At 35.9% G+C, this 17,346-nt stretch overlaps 1 protein-coding gene across 3 annotated transcripts in view; it reads right to left on the bottom strand.

The window, feature by feature from the left end:
• Nucleotides 1–17,346, bottom strand: part of ITPR2 (inositol 1,4,5-trisphosphate receptor type 2) — a 465,227-nt gene that overhangs the window by 271,912 nt on the left and 175,969 nt on the right. For all 3 annotated transcript variants that reach the window (XM_070494990.1, XM_070494989.1, XM_070494991.1), the window contains 3 exons: nt 15,737–15,794; nt 14,128–14,293; nt 12,900–13,073 (listed from right to left, as the gene is read on the bottom strand). In XM_070494990.1, coding sequence (XP_070351091.1) covers nt 12,900–13,073; nt 14,128–14,293; nt 15,737–15,794 — 398 coding nt within the window. The remainder of the gene's footprint in view (nt 1–12,899; nt 13,074–14,127; nt 14,294–15,736; nt 15,795–17,346) is intronic.

Consider the following 17,346-nt stretch of genomic DNA (forward strand, 5'->3'; position numbering starts at 1 on the left):
CTTCACACAGAATGTTCAAAGGAAGGATTTTGCTCTGGAGAAACACGACAGCAATCAAGGGGAGGAGGTTCAGATATGGTCCACCTTGCCTCAAACCTAGCACCAATAAACAGACATTACCTGGATAAATACGTGGGCTCAAAATAAAGAAGAGTTTTCTACTGTTAAGAACTGTCAAATATAGAACACGAGGAAGTAAATGTGGAGAAATCCCTGTGAGTACACAACATCTAAAAGTGATAGACAAAATACTTAAAATACCTCTTTTTAGTAAAGAGAAAGAAGCAAATGGAGGCCAGAAAATATAAAAAATACATAAAGATTTCTGAGCAGTAATCAAGCCCTGGATTCATTGTTAGCCCTGAGGGCATCAATCCATAGCTAATATCCTGGATACCAAGTTTTAACGTCACACACACACACAATGGAAAGGAAACAGCATGGATTCCAAGCAAGACAGAAGGTCTGATCAGAGACCCTGCTTGAGAACTGGATCCCTAAAGGAGACACCCACAGTGATCAACCAGAGAAAGACGGGGCCCACAGAAGAGCACAGGGGTACCTGTCTTGGCCACGGCTTAGTCGAAGCCAAAAAAAGGGAGAAAAACTCTCTTGAGCTCCCATACACAAAGACAACCCACTGTCACTCAAGTTTTGGGACTAGAATTTCTACTAATAAAGGGGCGTCAAAAGTCCCAAGCCAAGAGCTCTGTGTAATATGGTCACAAAATGTAGTATCCCAAAGATCCACCAGATGAAATCTTCTCTGGATTAACAAGCCTCAGAGGAAGTCCACATATGTATAAAGTTCCAAAGAATCTAAGTTCATAAGAATTTTTTTAAATTATTAAATATCTAAGTAAACACATTCCCAAGGACTTCTGCAAGAACAGAGAACTTCAAACTGCAAATGGCCCTCCTATTAACAAAACAACTAGATCCTAGATATAGTATCTATTTGGGCTCATAGAAAACAAAGGAGCACCCCAAAAGACCCCAGCCTCCATCTACAAGGGGGGAAAAAGTAACCTGAAACCAGATCAGAGAGCTCCAAGCTTCAAGGCAAGCTGATAAGTGTCCCTGAAGGCAAATGTCAACACTAGCTCTGCAACCCAGAGAGGAAGTCAGCTCGAAGCAAGTGTCCAGTTTGGGGAGCTAAACTGAGACTCCTGCCTTCTGACAGGTGTGTGGGAAGAGAACAACGTGGTCTCGGGCTAGCAGCGCCCCCTGGCAACAGGCCGAAGCAATCGCAAATACTCTAAGGAGGAAAACAAGCCCTGATTTCAATCCTCATGTCCGAAGTCAAAAAGATATGAGCTCAAAACCTACACTTAAATGTTTACAGTAGCTTTATTCATAATGGCCAAAAATTGGAAGCAATCAAGATGTCTTTCAAGAGGGGAATGGATAAACCAACTGTAGTACATCCAGACAACGGAGTATTATTCGGTGATAAAAAGAAATGAGCTAGCAAGTTACAAAAGGACATGGAAGAAGCTCAAACCATAGTCTGAATGAAATAAGACAGTCTGAAAAAGCTATATATTATTCCAACTATATGACATTCTGGAGAAGGCAAAACTGTGCAGACAGTAAAAAGATTAGTAGTTGCTAGGGGCTCAGAGGTTCATAAGGAAAGGACAAATAGGTGGAGCAGAGAGGATTTTTAGGTCAGTGAAACTATTCTGTATGATTCTCTACATGACATAATGCATTTGAAAAAACCCATAGAATTGTACAACACAGAGTGAAACGTAAAGTAAGCTGTGGGCTTCAGTTAAAAATAACATATCATTGGCTCATCAATTGTAACCAATGTACCACATTAATGCAAGATGTTAATAATAGGGGCCCAGCCCAGTGGCTAGGCGGTTAGAGTTCCATGTGCTCCGCTTCAGCAGCCCAGGTTCGCAGGTTTGGATCCCAAGCGCCGACCTACTCCACTCACCAGCCACATTGTGGAGGTGTCCCACACACAAAAAAATAGAGGAAGATTGGCTCAGATGTTAGCTCAGGGCAAACTTCCTCAAGCTAAAATGAGGAGGATTGGCAATGGATGTTAGCTCAGGGCAAACTTCCTCAGCAAAAAAAAAAAAAGATGTTAATAATAGGAAAATGAGGGGGGATATTCACCTTACTTTTTACACAATTTTTCTCTAAACATAAACTGCTCTAAAAATAAAGTCTATTAAAAAAAGATAGGAGGGGCTGGCCCGGTGATGCAGTAGTAAATGCACGTGTTCCACTTCAGCGGCCTGGAGTTCACTGGTTCAGATCCTGGGGGCAGACCTACACACCACTTGTCAAGCCATGCTGTGGCAGGCATCCCACATATAAAGTAGAGGAAGATGAGCACGGATGTTAGCTCAGGGCCAATCTTCCTCAGCAAAAAGAGGAGGATTGGCAGTAGATGTTAGCTCATGGCAAATCTTGCTCAAAAAAAAAAAAGATATGAGCTCATAATCAAAGATGATGAAATATACAACGAAACAAGCAACATGAGTGAGAATCATAATAAACTCCCAAGTGCTTCAGATCCTGGAATTATTACATACAGGCTATCCACGTGGAATCACAAAAATTGGCAAGATACAAAAGATGATCAAAAATGACCAAAAAGATGTTTTTTAACCAAACTGCAGGTATGAAATAGTATAACGGCTGAAATTAAAAAGTCAATGGGAAAAGTAAGCTGCAAAAAAGACGTACCCAAAGAGAGGCTCAGATGAGTAATTAATTCAAATTCAGTACAAAGTGCCAGGTATGGAAAATATGAAAAAGAAACTAATAGATATGAAGCCAATAATAAGGTTTAACATACATTTGATCAGTTTCAGAATCAAAGCACCACTATTCAACAAACAGCAAACTTCTCAACAGCAGCGAGAGCAAGACGACATGGAATAACATCATCAGAAGTGGGAGAAAATAACTCTCAACTGATAAAATTTTTTGGTTCCTCGTAAGAAATAACTTTAAATTTATAGGCATCTAATAATATACCATTAAACACATAAAGCAAAAATTAATAGAACTACAGGGGAAAGCTGATAAACCTACCACTGTAGTAGGAAATGTCAACAAATCTCTCTCAATTATTGATAGGTCAAGCAAACAAGAATTGTTTTAAATTAAATAAAGAAAGAAAACAAAAATGCTAATAAGTAGATAGATGACTTAAGCATAATTAATAAGCTTGATTTGCTAGCCACATCTAAGGAATATGACATTCATTCACATTCTTCTCATGTCCACAGGAAATATTTACAAAACCTGATGATATAAAGCAAATCTCAACCAATTCTGGAGAACTGATATCATCATAACCACATTCTCTGGCCACAAGTCAATTAAAAATTCAATGACAAAAAAAGGTAAATTTTGCCCATACATTTGGAAATTTAAAAACTGACTTCCAAGAAATTCTGGGCCAAAAAAGAAATCATAATGGAAATTTTTTAATATCTAATATTGAACAATAATAAAAATATCATTTGTCAAAATTTGTGGAATGCAGCCCCTTAGAAGGAAATTATACTATTAATTTTTTTTGTCTGAAAAGTATGTCAACATATAAAGAGAATAGTAGAATAAATATAATAAAATAGCAAACAAATCCAGAAGCAAACAAATCCAGAAGCTTAACAAAGCCAAAAGTAGGTTCTTTAAAAAGGATGAACACAATAACATACAACTCTGGTAAGACTGCGCTAGAAAAAAGAAGAGAGGGGGCTGACCCAGTGGTGCAGTGGTTAAGTGCCCACGTTCAACTTTGGTGGCCTTGGGTTCACTGGTTCGGATCCCGGGTGCAGACATGGCACTGCATGGCATGCCTGTGGTAGGCATCCCACATAGAAAGTAGAGGAAGATGGGCACAGATGTTAGCTCAAGGCCAGTCTTCCTCAGAAGAAAGAGGAGGACTGGCAGATGTTAGCTCAGGGCTAATCTTCCTCGGGAAAAAAAAAGAGAGAACAAAGGAGAGACATAAGTAAACAACATCAAAAATGAAAAAGGAGTGAATGAAAATGAAGCTACAGAAATAGTAGAAATTTACAAACATAATGAAAAATATGAACAAATTTATGCCATTAAATTTGAAAACTTAAGTATATGGCTAGAAAAATATACAACAAACTGAACCAAAAAAAAAAAATTTGAATGAATTTATAACCGTCAAAAAAAAGTAATCAGCAATTAAAATCTTTCCACAAACTAAATCCAAGGCCCAGGCAGATTTACACGTAGGTTTTATCAAATATTCATGGAACAGATAATTCCAATCTTATGAAAAGAAAGGGGAAAATTCTGCAACTCATTTTATTATAGGATTAGTCTAACCTTGATACCAACACTTGCCAGGAGCAGTAAAAGAAAGGAAAATTACAGACCAATCTCACTGACGACACAGATGTAAAATCCTAAACAAAAGTATTAGCAAAGTGGATCTAGCAGTGTAAAAAATACAGCAAGATCTATTTATTCTAGAATGCAAAGTTACTATGGTAGAAGCTCTATTTATGATTCATGTTATCAAAATTAGCAGATTAGGATTAAAGAAAAGTAACAATGTTGGCTTTTTGTTTGTTTGTTTTGGATGTTTAACCAAAGTGATCTTTATTAGTTGACAAATTTGCAGTATAGTTTAGTCATTAAAACCAAGGGTTCATGTCTCGGCTCTGCCCCTTATGAATAAGTTATGGAACTTCACTAATCTCTCATTTATTCATCTGAAACTGGGACTAATAGTAGCAATAAATTGGTTTTTTACTTTTTTTAATCTTTTGTTTTTTTTTATTGCAGTAACAGTGGTTTATAACATTATATAAATGTCAGGTGTACATCATTATATATTTTGATTTCTGTGTAAATTACAACATGTTCACCACCCAATAATCCATCACCATACACATGTGCCTAATGACCCCTTTCACCCGACTCCCTCCTCCCTTCCCCTCTAGTAACCACCAATCCAATCTCTGTTTCTATGTGTTTGTCATTGTTTTTATCTTCTACTTATGAGTGAGATCATATGGTATTTGACTTGCTCCCTCTGACTTATTTCACTTAGCATAACGCCCTCAAACTCCATCCATGTTGTCACAAATGGCCAAATTTCATCCTTTCTTATAGCTGAGTAGTATTCCATTGTGTATATATACCACATCTTCTTTATCCATTCGTCCCTTGATGGGCACTTAGGTTGTTTCCAAGTCTTGGCTATTGTGAATAATGCTGCAATGAATATAGGAGTGCATATATCTTTATGCATTCATGTTTTCATCTTCTTTGGATAAATACCCAACAGTGGAATAACTGGATCATATGGTAGATATATTCTTAACTTTTTGAGGAATCTCCATACTGTTTTCCACAATGGCTGCACCAGTTTGCACTCCCATTAGCAGTATATGAGGGTTACCTTCTCTCCACATCCTCTCCAATACCTGTTGTTTCCTGTCTTGTTAATTATAGCCATTCTGACTAGAGTGAGATTATATCTCATTGTAGTTTTGATTTGCATTTGTCTGATACTTACTGATGCTGAACATCTTTTCATGTGCCTTTGGTCATCTGTATATCTTCTCTGGAGAAATGCCTGTTCAGATCTTTTGCCCATTTTTTAATTGGGTTAATAGTTTTGTTGTTGTTGGGATGTATGAGTTCTTTATATATTTTGGATATTAACCCCTTATCAGATATATAGTTTGCAAATATCTTCTCCCAGGTGTTCAGTTGTATTTTCGTTTTGTTGATGGTTTCCTTTGCTGTGCAGAAGCTTTTTAGTTTGATGTACCCCCATTTGTTTATTTTTTCTATTGTTTCCCTTGCCTGGTCAGACATGGTACCTGAAAATATGCCACTAAGACCAAGGTTGAAAAGTATACTGTCTATGTTTTCTTTTAGAAGCTTAATGGCTCCAGGTCTTACATTCAAGTCTTAATCCATTTTGAGTTAATTTTTGTGTATGGTGTAAGACAGTGGTCTAGTTTCATTCTTTTGCATGTGGCTGTACAGTTTTCCCAATATCATTTATTGAAGACACTTTCCTTTCTCCACTGTATACTGTTGGCTCCTCTGTCAAAAATTACCTGTCCACAGGTGTGTGGGTTTACTTCTGGGCTCTCGATTCTGTTCCATTGATCTGTGTGTCTGTTTTTGTGCCTGTACCATGCTGTTTTGGTTACTACAGGTTTGTAGTATATTTTGAAATCAGAGAGTGTGATACCTCCAGCTTTGATCTTTTTTCTCAGGATTCCTTTGGCTATTTGGGGTCTTTTGTTGTTCCATATACATTTTAGAATTCTTGGTTCTATTTCCGTGAAAAATGTTGTTGGAACTTTGATAGGGATTGCACTGAATCTGTAGATTGCTTTAAGAAGTATGGACATTTAACTACGTCAATTCTTCCAATCCAAGAGCACAGAATATCTTTCCATTTCTTTGTGTCTTCTTTGATTTCTTTCAGCAATATTTTATAGTTTTCAGTGTACAGATCTTTCACCTCTTTGGTTAAGTTTATGAATAGATATTTTACTCTTTTTGTTGCAATTGTAAATGGGATTTTATTCTTAATTTCTCTTTCTGCTACTTCGTTGTTAGTGTATAGAAATGCAACTGAATTGTGTATGTTGAATTTGTATCCTGCAACTTGACTGTATTCATTTATTATTTCTAAAAGATTTTCAATGGATGGATTCTTTAGGGTTTTCTATATATAAAATCATGTCATCTGCAAATAGTGACATTTTCACTTCTTCCTTTCCAATTTTGATCCCTTTTATTTCTTTTTCTTGCCTGATTGCTCTGGCTAAGACTTCCAATACTATGCTAAATAAGAGTGGTGAAAGCAGGCATCCTTATCTCATTCCTTTTCTTAGAGGGATAGCTTTCAGTTTTTCTCCAATGAGAATGACATTAGCTGTGGGTTTGTTATATATGGCCTTTATTATGTTGAGCTACTTTCCTTTTTACCCATTTTATTCAGAGTTTCTATCATAAGTGAGTGCTGTATCTTTTCAAATGCTTTCTCTGCATCTATTGAGATGATCATGTGATCTTTATTCTTCATTTTGCTAATGTGGTGTATCACATTGATTGATTTGCAGATGTTGAACCATCCTTGCACCCCTGGAATAAATCTCACTTGGCATGGTGTATGATCTTTTTCATGTATCGTCGTATTTGATTTGATAGTATTTTGTTGAGGATAATTTTGCATCAATGTTCATCAGTGATATTGGCCTGTGATTTTCTTTTTTTGTGTTGTCCTTGTCTGGTTTTGGTATCAGGGTAATATTGGCTTTGTAGAATGAGTTAGGAAACCTCCCCCACTCTTCAATTTTTTGGAAGATTTTGAGAAGGATAGGTATTAAGTCTTCTTTGAAAGTTTGGTAGAATTCATCAGGGAAGCCATCTGGTCCTGGACTTTTATTTGTGGGGAGGTTTTTGAGTACTGTTTTGATCTCCTTAGTGGTGACTGGTCTATTCAAATTCTCTATTTCTTATTGATTCAGTTTTGGAAGGTTGTATGTCTAAGAATTTATCCATTTCTTCTAGATTATCCAATTTGTTGGCATATAGCTTTTCATAGCATTCTCTTATAATCTTTTGTATTTCTAAGGTATCCAATGTAATTTCTCCTCTTTCATTTCTGATTTTATTTATTTGAGCCTTCTCTCTTTTTTTCTTGGTGAGTCTAGCCAAAGGTTTGTCATTTTCTTTATCTTTTCAAAGAACAAGCTCTTGGTTTCAGTGACACTTTTCTATTTTTTTTTTGTTTTTAGTCTTTATTTCATTTATTTCTGCTCTGACTTTTATTATTTCCTTCCTTCTACTGATTTTGGGCTTTATTTGTTCTTCTTTTCCCACTTCTTTTAGGTGCACTGTTAGATTGTTTATTTGGAATTTTTCTTGTTTGTTGAGGTAGACCTGTATTGCTACAAAATTCCCTCTTATAATTGCTTTTGCTGTATCCCATAGATTTTGGCTTATTGTATTTTCATTTTCATTTATCTCCACGTATTTTTTTATTCCTCCTTTGATTTCTTCATTGGCCCAAATCGTTGTTCAGTAGCATTGTGTTTAATCTCTATATCTTTGTGGCTTTTCTGATTTTCTTCCTGTAGTTGATTTCCAGTTTCATACCTCTGTGGTCAGAAAAGATGCCTGGTATTATTTCAATCTTCTTAAATTTATTGATACTTGTTTTGTGGCTTAATATGTGATCAATCCTGGAGAATGTTCCATGTGCATTTGAAAAGAATGTGTATTCTGCCTGTTTTGGATGGAATGTTCTATATATATCCACTAAGTCCATCTGGTCAAATGTGTCATTTAAGGCCAATGTTTCCTTATTGATCTTGTGTTTGGATGATCTATCCATTGGTGTAAGTGGAGTGTTAAAGTCCTCTACTCTTACTGTGTTACTGTCTATTTCTCCTTTTATGTCTGTTAATAATTGCTTTATATATTTAGGTGCTCCTATGTTGGGTGCATAGATATTTCTAAGTGTTATCTCCTCTTGTTGGATTGTTCCCTTATGTAGTTTGTAGTGCCCTTCTCTGTCTCGTTACAGTTTTTGTTTTAAAGTCTATTTTGTCTGATATAAGTATTATTACCCCAGCTTTCTTTTCCTTGCCATTTTCATAGAGTATCTTTTTCCATCCCTTCACTTTCAGTTTGTGAGTGTTTTTAGGTCTCAAGTGTGTCTCTTGTATGCAGCATATATATGGGTCTTGTTTTATTATCCAATCTGCCACCCTATGCCTTTGACTGGAGCATTTAGTCCACTGACATTTAAAGTAGCTATTGATAAATATATACTTATTGCCATTTTGTTGGAAAAGCAACAATCTTGATATACACATAAACTGCATTTAATTGAAGTCAATAACAATTTATGGTTAAAAAAAAGGAAACTAGGAATAGAAAGGAATTTCTTCAATTGATAAAGAGTATCAAAAAGTGTACAACAAACATTATGTTCAGTAGTGAAATATTAAGATCATTCCCTTTAAAATCAGAAGCAAGACAAAGATGTCCATCATCACCACATCTATCCAACATTGTACTGGAGAATCTTCCCAACACTATAAACCAAGAAAAAAAGAAAGAATAGATAAAAGATTGTCTTCATCACCATATTTTTTTTTTTTTTTAAAGATTTTTATTTTTTCCTTTTTCTCCCCAAAGCCCCCCGGTACATAGTTGTGTATTCTTCGTTGTGGGTTCCTCTAGTTGTGGCATGTGGGACGCTGCCTCAGCGTGGTCTGACGAGCAGTGCCATGTCCGCGCCCAGGATTCGAACCGACGAAACACTGGGCCGCCTGCAGCGGAGCGCGCGAACTTAACCACTCGGCCACGGGGCCAGCCCCATCATCACCATATTTTTAACCTTAGTAGTAGGTACACATGAATTGGTTGGACCTAACTACCTACCCATACAGAATTTAGCTTAATCTGAACTGGAATAGGAAGTGAAATGACCAATAAACATATAAAAATATGCTCAACCTCACAAGTAATTCAGGAAATTAAAATCCCAACAGAGATAATATATAAAACACACCCAATTATCAAAAATGGAAAAGTGAGAAAACCAGCAGTCATAAGGCTGGGGAGCTACGAGAAGTCTCATATACTGCTGAACTGAGTGCCACTTGGTTTTTAGAAGACAACAGGCATTATTGGGTAAAGGTGAATACCCTAGATGTTTTTCACACAAATGTATACCCTGAAGAATCACTTAAACTTGTGCATCAGGTGACCTACAAAAGTTTTTAAGGTAGCATTGCTTTTGGTAGCAAATTTTCTTTTAAATTACTAGAACTGTAAAGAATGAAAATGTCTGTCTACAATTAATTAGATAAACATGTGCATTCAATGTAATATATATTAGAGAAAAATGAATGCATTGCAGCTATACATCAATAAGGATGGAAGACAAAAACATATATAAAACAGACTAAATGAAATATTTTTCATATATTTCTTATGTTTTAGAAATACAGACACCATTAAGAAAAGCAAGAAAATTACTAACATAAACTCATGATAATGGTTTTCTCTGGGACACAGGGAGGCACCACAGGAACTTCTCAATGGAAATACTCTATTTCTCATGCTGTATGCACATTATTTTCAATAGAATGTGCTACATCAGGAGGTAGTGAATTTCCCATCATGGAAGTTTATTTTGTTTTAAGAAATATCTCACTTAGGTGAGCTATTTAGAGAGAAGATAAATATCACATAGGAATTGGACTTGATAGCTCTACAAGCATCTTTTAACTCTAAGATTTCATAATTCCAGATCCATCATAGTAAACAGCACAATATGTTTCACATAAGAAACAATAATAACCATAATAAACATTCACTGACTGCTGACTTTGGCAGACACTGTTGGTTGTAACCAACATTCTTTCTTCGTTCTTCCTTGCTAGCAGATTCTGATTTTGTTCTGCCATCTTTCTTTCTCCCATGTAACTTAGCGGAGGGTATCCTAGCTTGAGGACCATCTTTTATTTAGCCTAAACAAATCATATAGTCCATTGGTTTAGAGGTAAATATGTGGCCTTGCTTTGGCCAAGGAGATACAAGACAGAATCTACTGAGGGATGCCTGGAAAAGGTATTCTTTATCCCAAACATCAGGGGACCAGAAAGGCCTAGATATTCTTTCTTAGTGGTGTTATGCAGAGGTATGATGTCTAGGATGCTGCTGTCATGACGCAACCACGAGAAAGATCAGTCTCAGAATTAAATCCATTGGTCCATGATGACCGCATTGAGACAATAAATTAATTCAAGTTGGAGCCTTACTTCTTGACTTGTATGTAAATAATGTCACCTTATTGCTTATATTCTCCCACTGAAGCCATAGTAACTGACATGCCATGAGCACAGAGTGTGATCACTTAATTTTCACAGTAATCCTATGAGCTAAGTTACTATTATTATGTCCATGGAACAGACAATAAAAATAAAACTTAGAGAATTAAAATAAGTGGCCTAAAGTCACACACATGCTTAATGGCAAATTCTGCAGTGTCTGACTCCAAAACCCATGCTCTTAACACCCTATCCATTCAAGGCCATCTTCCTGTGGCTGTGAGGGGTGAAAAGCAAATCCCAATAGATATGAGTGTTCCATTGTCTAGTCACATGCTTTTAAGGTGTGATCAGTGGTGGTGGCAGCAGTAGTGTTGGCAGCAGCTAAAGCAGCTTCTCGCCCTCTGAATTGTAGTTATGATTGTTTGACCTTGAAATCAATAGTCCAGGGGCAGCCTCCAAACTGTACTCCTCTAGACTTTCCAAAAATTTAATTCCTTATATTAAATCACTTCCTGCTTGAAGCCCCTAAAATTACCATTTCCTGAACTGATAAATCGTGAACTCAACAAATAAATAAATAAATAAATTCCAGTTTCATTGGCTTCTATTCATCTGAAGTCCCCAGAAAAATAGTTTTATAACCCATATTAACGCAGTTTTATCTTTAAGACATCCTCAATCAGACGACTTATGCATCTTCTTTCTTACGTCAATGCAAACTGTTTATTAAACTGCCCAGAGGATGCCCTGGGTATACACTATGATACAAGTTCTTTTCTCCACTTTCTCTCAGTGACTCAGAACTTGAACTGTAGACTGGTGACTAACATTCTTCATGGAACATCTCATCTATACTCTTAGGTGATTTTTTTTTTTTTTTGCAAACTTTCACAGAGCATAATGCATTTTCCTAAGGTTTAGAGCTATTCTCTATTTTTTAAAAAATGAAATGTTCTGAAAGGGGAAGCAGCATTATATTTATTCTCTAAAATATGTGCAAATATGTATTTGCAAAAAGAAGAGGTATTCTAAACTTGTGAAGGCATAATATATCTCTTAATATGTTTAAATATTCTATCAGAAAGTGCAATCTTATATTAAAAAGCCTGGAACTTATCAACAAAAAGATCTGAGTTAGAAAGAGTAAGTAAAAGATTTTGCATAGATTAGTGGTAATTACTCCTGAGATAAGTAGAAGCAGTAAGCCACCAGTTGAACTTCCCTTTGGAACTTTTCAGCATTTTGGTGACTAATTATCTCCTACTCTATCATCACCCTCCACTACAAAATATTCTGGGCATTCCAACAAAGAGAACAGTTCAGGTAGGTAAACCCCTCTAATAGTCCACATTCCTGCAGATTAAAAAACAACTGAATAAAACACTAGATACACATTTAAGTAACTTAATATATTATCAATTACAACGTTGGCACTGGTCTGCTTATCTAAGTATTACCACTAAAACACTGCTTAAAAATTTTTAAATGGTTATTTACTATTTAGTGAAATGGAAAACAGCAACTAATTAACCCACTGAAAACTAAAACCAATATAACGGAAGACTTATGATGACCATCTTACCATTCTTTAGATCAAACAGAGATTTCTGGTATTTTCATACTGCAATAAAGTATATTGTCCTTCCATTTAGGTATTTTTAAATATTGTATAAGTATGTGCAATAATGAAAGGAATGATTTACAGGTTGGCAATACAAAGCACAGTGAAGGGTGACAAGAAAAATTCACTTCTTTTTACAGGTCTAGGCTTAGGACCCATTCCTTTTTTCTCCATTTCTCTGCCTCTTATTGTCCTGATTCCTGGATTATAGGATTTGCAGTAGAAAGGAGAAAGAGTGAAAAAGTAGGTAGATGAGGTAAGAAGTGGCAGCAATTGACAAGAATAACCAAAGTACAGGTTTATGGAGTTGATTGACTTGACGACTGAAAATTTTATGCCGGTGACTCAGAACAAAACTTTTCTTTATAAACAATTTTGACTGTAGTGCACATGATTTAAAAGTTATTGTTTGGATTACTTCAAAATAGATCTTGCAAACAAACCTCAATTGGCTCTTCACCACCTTTTACTTGATTTTCACCCATTTCTCCATTCTCATAGTTGCTGCTCTTCTCAACCCATAACTCAGATTTCTCTACAGTTAGTCGAAGCTGGTCTAGATCTGCCTTGATTTGCTTGTAGTTATCTACATCTTGATTGGACACCAACAACTGCACCTGAAAACAGAAGAATTTCAATCCTTAACTTACTTTCGGAACTTGCTGTATTACTATTTCATTTATGTCTAAAATCCCAAGTATTTTAACATACCTGTCTCTTAGTTGCAGTTTAATATTTCTAGAATATTTATTAATATTTTAGATGTAAATTGACCATGAAAACTTACCTGGAAGTACTGTGAACTCCACACAATATATTCATATGCTATGAAGAACTATTTTTTTAAAAAAAGTAAGCCTTAGCAAAGCTTTTCAAAGCACTAAAGAGTAATTTAAAATAAAAGATACCCTAACTCTAATATCACTGCTAAAGTTAATTTTTTCTGAGACACTATCTGTTTGAAAAGGGAGAAACATAAAAATAAGTGGAAGAAAATTATTGATAGATACAATCTAAACTTCATGATATAAACTTTTATTTTAATTTCTATATATGACATATACAAATATATGCATAATTATATGTATTTATATAATAGTCCTCTTAATTATTTCATATTTTTAACATATTCTTGGAAAACTTCCTAATGGAGACCAATGCCCTATTAAATAAAATAAATTTTAGTGCAATACACGTAAGCACTTAGGTATTCTTCATTAACAGCCTCAAGAACGACGTCTTATTCAAAGAAGACAAAGATTAGATCCTTAACAGTTCCTTTCCTTTGGATTTATACATTTTTCAATCACAAAACATTGATTTCAGCATTACTGCTTGTCCTACCCAAATCTACCAGTAAGATTTGGGATCAAAATAAGAGCAGCGGCAACAAAATTCCTAATATGGGTATTATCCCCTAGTACCTTCCTAAATCTTACTGCCTGTCATTTACATTAAAGATACTAACTGAAAATCACTTGTGGGGAACTCTCTCTAAAGCAGATCATGTCTTGGCATAAGACAAGGCCATATCTGTCTTTAAAAATAGAAAGTGTCCCCAGGAAGAGCCGCACAGTCTCATTAACTCTGCAACCATGAAGTCAGGTTGCATGATATAAACAACATTTTCAGAGTTTCTGCTATGGAACCATCGAGGGCTACCAATCTTACCTGTTTAAATGCCTGTAAAACTTCTGCTCTCTGGCTGAAATGCTTGAACAGTAGCTGCAGGGCTCCTGACAGCAAAGGAGGGTAGTCATGCATGATCAGATGAATGAGGACTCGTAAAAATGTCCTGCCTCCTTCATCATCAAGTTGAACTGGATTTTTTTCCCTTCTGTAAAACCAAAAATAATCCTAAAATAACTTATATTTACATAAAATCTACTCATAAATGGGTAAAATTGTGTACATGTTCTTAAAGCTGTATCACTTTTTTCCCAAATTGGAAAGTAAAAAGGAAGAAATTTTTTACTCTTTTCTTTCCTCATCTAGCTGATAAGGAAACAAAGCACAAAGAAAAGCTTGTGTTTGTCCATAAAAGCAGAGTCACCCAACTGTCCCTGTTTGTCCAAGACCAAGGGGGTTCCCAGGATGAGGAACGTTTAGTGCTTGCTCTGGGAAAGTACCAGTCAAACCAGAATGAGTTGGTCTGCTCACCTAGGCATAGATAAAAACAAGAATCCAAATAAATCCAAAAGTGATTATTGAGGAGATATACTAGGTTGGATGTACACCAACAAGTGACTTTCTCCAGAGCCCTAGAGAACTCTCCAGGACAGGTGGTGAGGCGCTGGGGAAGGACAGTGTGTGCGCACACACACGCACACAACCATCACCAGAGCAGTCTTGTGTGTTTGGTACAGTCAAACTCTGAGCGAGATTCCACTGGACAAAAGGTCCATTTATCTTAAGGTGACAATCACACACTGGTTTATTCTCTCTTCTCAGGAATAATGAAATACTTGAATAGGAAAACACAACAGCAACAACAACACAACTGGCAAAACAATACAAAAACAAAGCTAAACCAAATGTTCACTAGAGACAAAAATCCCTTCATTTTTTCTTGATTCTTCATTCTTGTTTGTCTCGTCAACCAAAGAAAATGCAACAAAAGGCTTAGTATAGAAGTTTGTTTAGGTTCTCATGGCAAATGTGTAATAAAAATGAACCCTGGAAAATCAATAATTTGCAGCTTAGACATTTTATTTATTTATTTATTTTTACTTTTCATTTTGACTGCTATTAGTTTCATTTCTGAAAAAGAAAGAAACTTAAAAACAATAACTGGCAGAGCTCCTGATACCAGAAAAGGGTAGTCATGCCAGAGGCATTTCGTTTTCTTTAACTATAGATATTTCCAATTGGCAGAAAATAGATTTATTTCTCACATATAAAGTTGAAGATAATGTTGAAAGAAGTTACTTTCTTGCCTCAAATTTCTCAGATTCAGGGAGGCAATGTTTTGAAAGATGCAGCGATATTCACATCAGGGCAGTTAAAAGGCAGTCGTGGGCTGTCATTATTTGAGGAAAGAAAAGCAAAGAATTCGGGGAAAAGTTCAATACACTGATGTCATCTCTCTTGTCCTTTTTTTACCTCACCTAAAGAAAAGCTATGCTTTCTCTTCTACAGTAAATGATCAGCTTCTCTTATGTTGGCAACAATAAAGGATCTAAAATTAAATAGATATAGGGAAGTGAACAATAACAAAGTATCAATAAAATTCTAAGTAAAATCTTATTCACAAGATAAAGATACACAAATGTTACTATACCTTCCAGCAAACATAGTTTCTGCCTGAGCTGCAATTTCATCTATATCAGGAACAATAGCTGCAAAGATAAATGGTAAAATCCATTCTTTACCTCATCATAATCGGGAGTCATGATATTTATATTAATATTAGCATGCCACCATGCCAATTTCTCTATGGCACCAAAAGTCAATTAACAGTTTAAAGAGTCACAATATGGTTCCACTTAGATATCAATATATTAAATTGACATTTACATTTTTAAATATATATTGCTATAGTCAAAGATATACTTAAAAGATCAGAAATCACCATTTACAACATTGCCTCATCTATATAAGCATGTATATAAATGCATCAACTACAAACACACACACATATACACACATACTACATACAATTTAAATGGGTGAGGCCGTGGAAGGATAATGTTTTTAAAAGAATCAAAACATACCTATAATGCATGCTGTTACTATATGGCACTTCCAAACATGGTCTTTCTACCTAAGCTTACTTCTAAAATTCCATCCCTTCTTCCTGTGGACAGGGTACTTAATTGTTTTTTTATGTGAACCAGTCATTATTCTTCACCCATCCCCACCACTAACATTTTGAAGATACCTTTAAAATAACATGTTTAAATAATAAGTACACAAATTTCTCATCTCCAAAGCATAGAAAGAAAACAGAGCAAGATATAAAAACAGAAAAAGAATTCTCCCAGAAAGCTCTCTCTTAGGAATACAACAAATGAAAGAGATCAGGTAAAATCAGAGAGAACTGGTTTTCTGGGGGTGCCCCTAGACTTTCCCTCTCGTCCTTTACTGACACTTAGAGCTCCTGTTTCCAGAAGTCTGGCTTCTGAGAGCCAATAATTTTTACGCTACTGTCAGTGCAACTGCCAACAAGACTTTCTGGTTCTGCTGCATCATTCCCGAAAATAGCCCTTTGGGGTTCTACACTTCTGGGAAGCATGAAAACAACACTGTTGCAAATGTACCAGAAGTGACTTCTCGCTTAGGCAAGCTGAACTCTGTAGAAGCATGCCATCTTTCGGATGGTGCCGAGTCAGACAAAGGGACATCTGGTGCAGCATCCATTCTAACTACACACTTACAAACACCGAGTCATTCCTGTCGAAGTGACTGATGGACAAAGAAGAGAGTTCCTGACGTTGTCACAGTGGTTGCAGTTGGAAGAAAGTTCTATATCTGTGTACAAATCCTATCCCTGGAAGAAGAATCCTAACTGGCTAAATCTTTAATACGACATAGTTTCCAGCCTGCCATGACTGGCCTGATCTATCCAGAAAAATGGTAATTTTATATTTCTTAGATTTCATTAGGCACTTTCTATAAATCTTTACAATTATTTTCCTCTCTTTCATTGTTATGCTCCTTCACTCAAAGATAGAGTAGCTTCACTCTTATTCTTTTTAAGTGTGAAAATTGACATATAGTTCCAGTTTATAACCCTGCAAAGCAAAAACACACACACACAAAAGAAAATGAACAACCACATTCAGAACTTTGGGGAATGCCATGTCTTTATTCCTGGGTTGGGCAATGCCTTCCTACAAAATAGCTTCCCTCTCAGCGGCTGCATGTCCCACTGCTCTTTGACCCAGGCAG

The sequence above is a fragment of the Equus asinus genome, chromosome 22 (assembly GCF_041296235.1).
Source record: "Equus asinus isolate D_3611 breed Donkey chromosome 22, EquAss-T2T_v2, whole genome shotgun sequence".
Classification (NCBI taxonomy): Eukaryota; Metazoa; Chordata; class Mammalia; order Perissodactyla; family Equidae; genus Equus; species Equus asinus.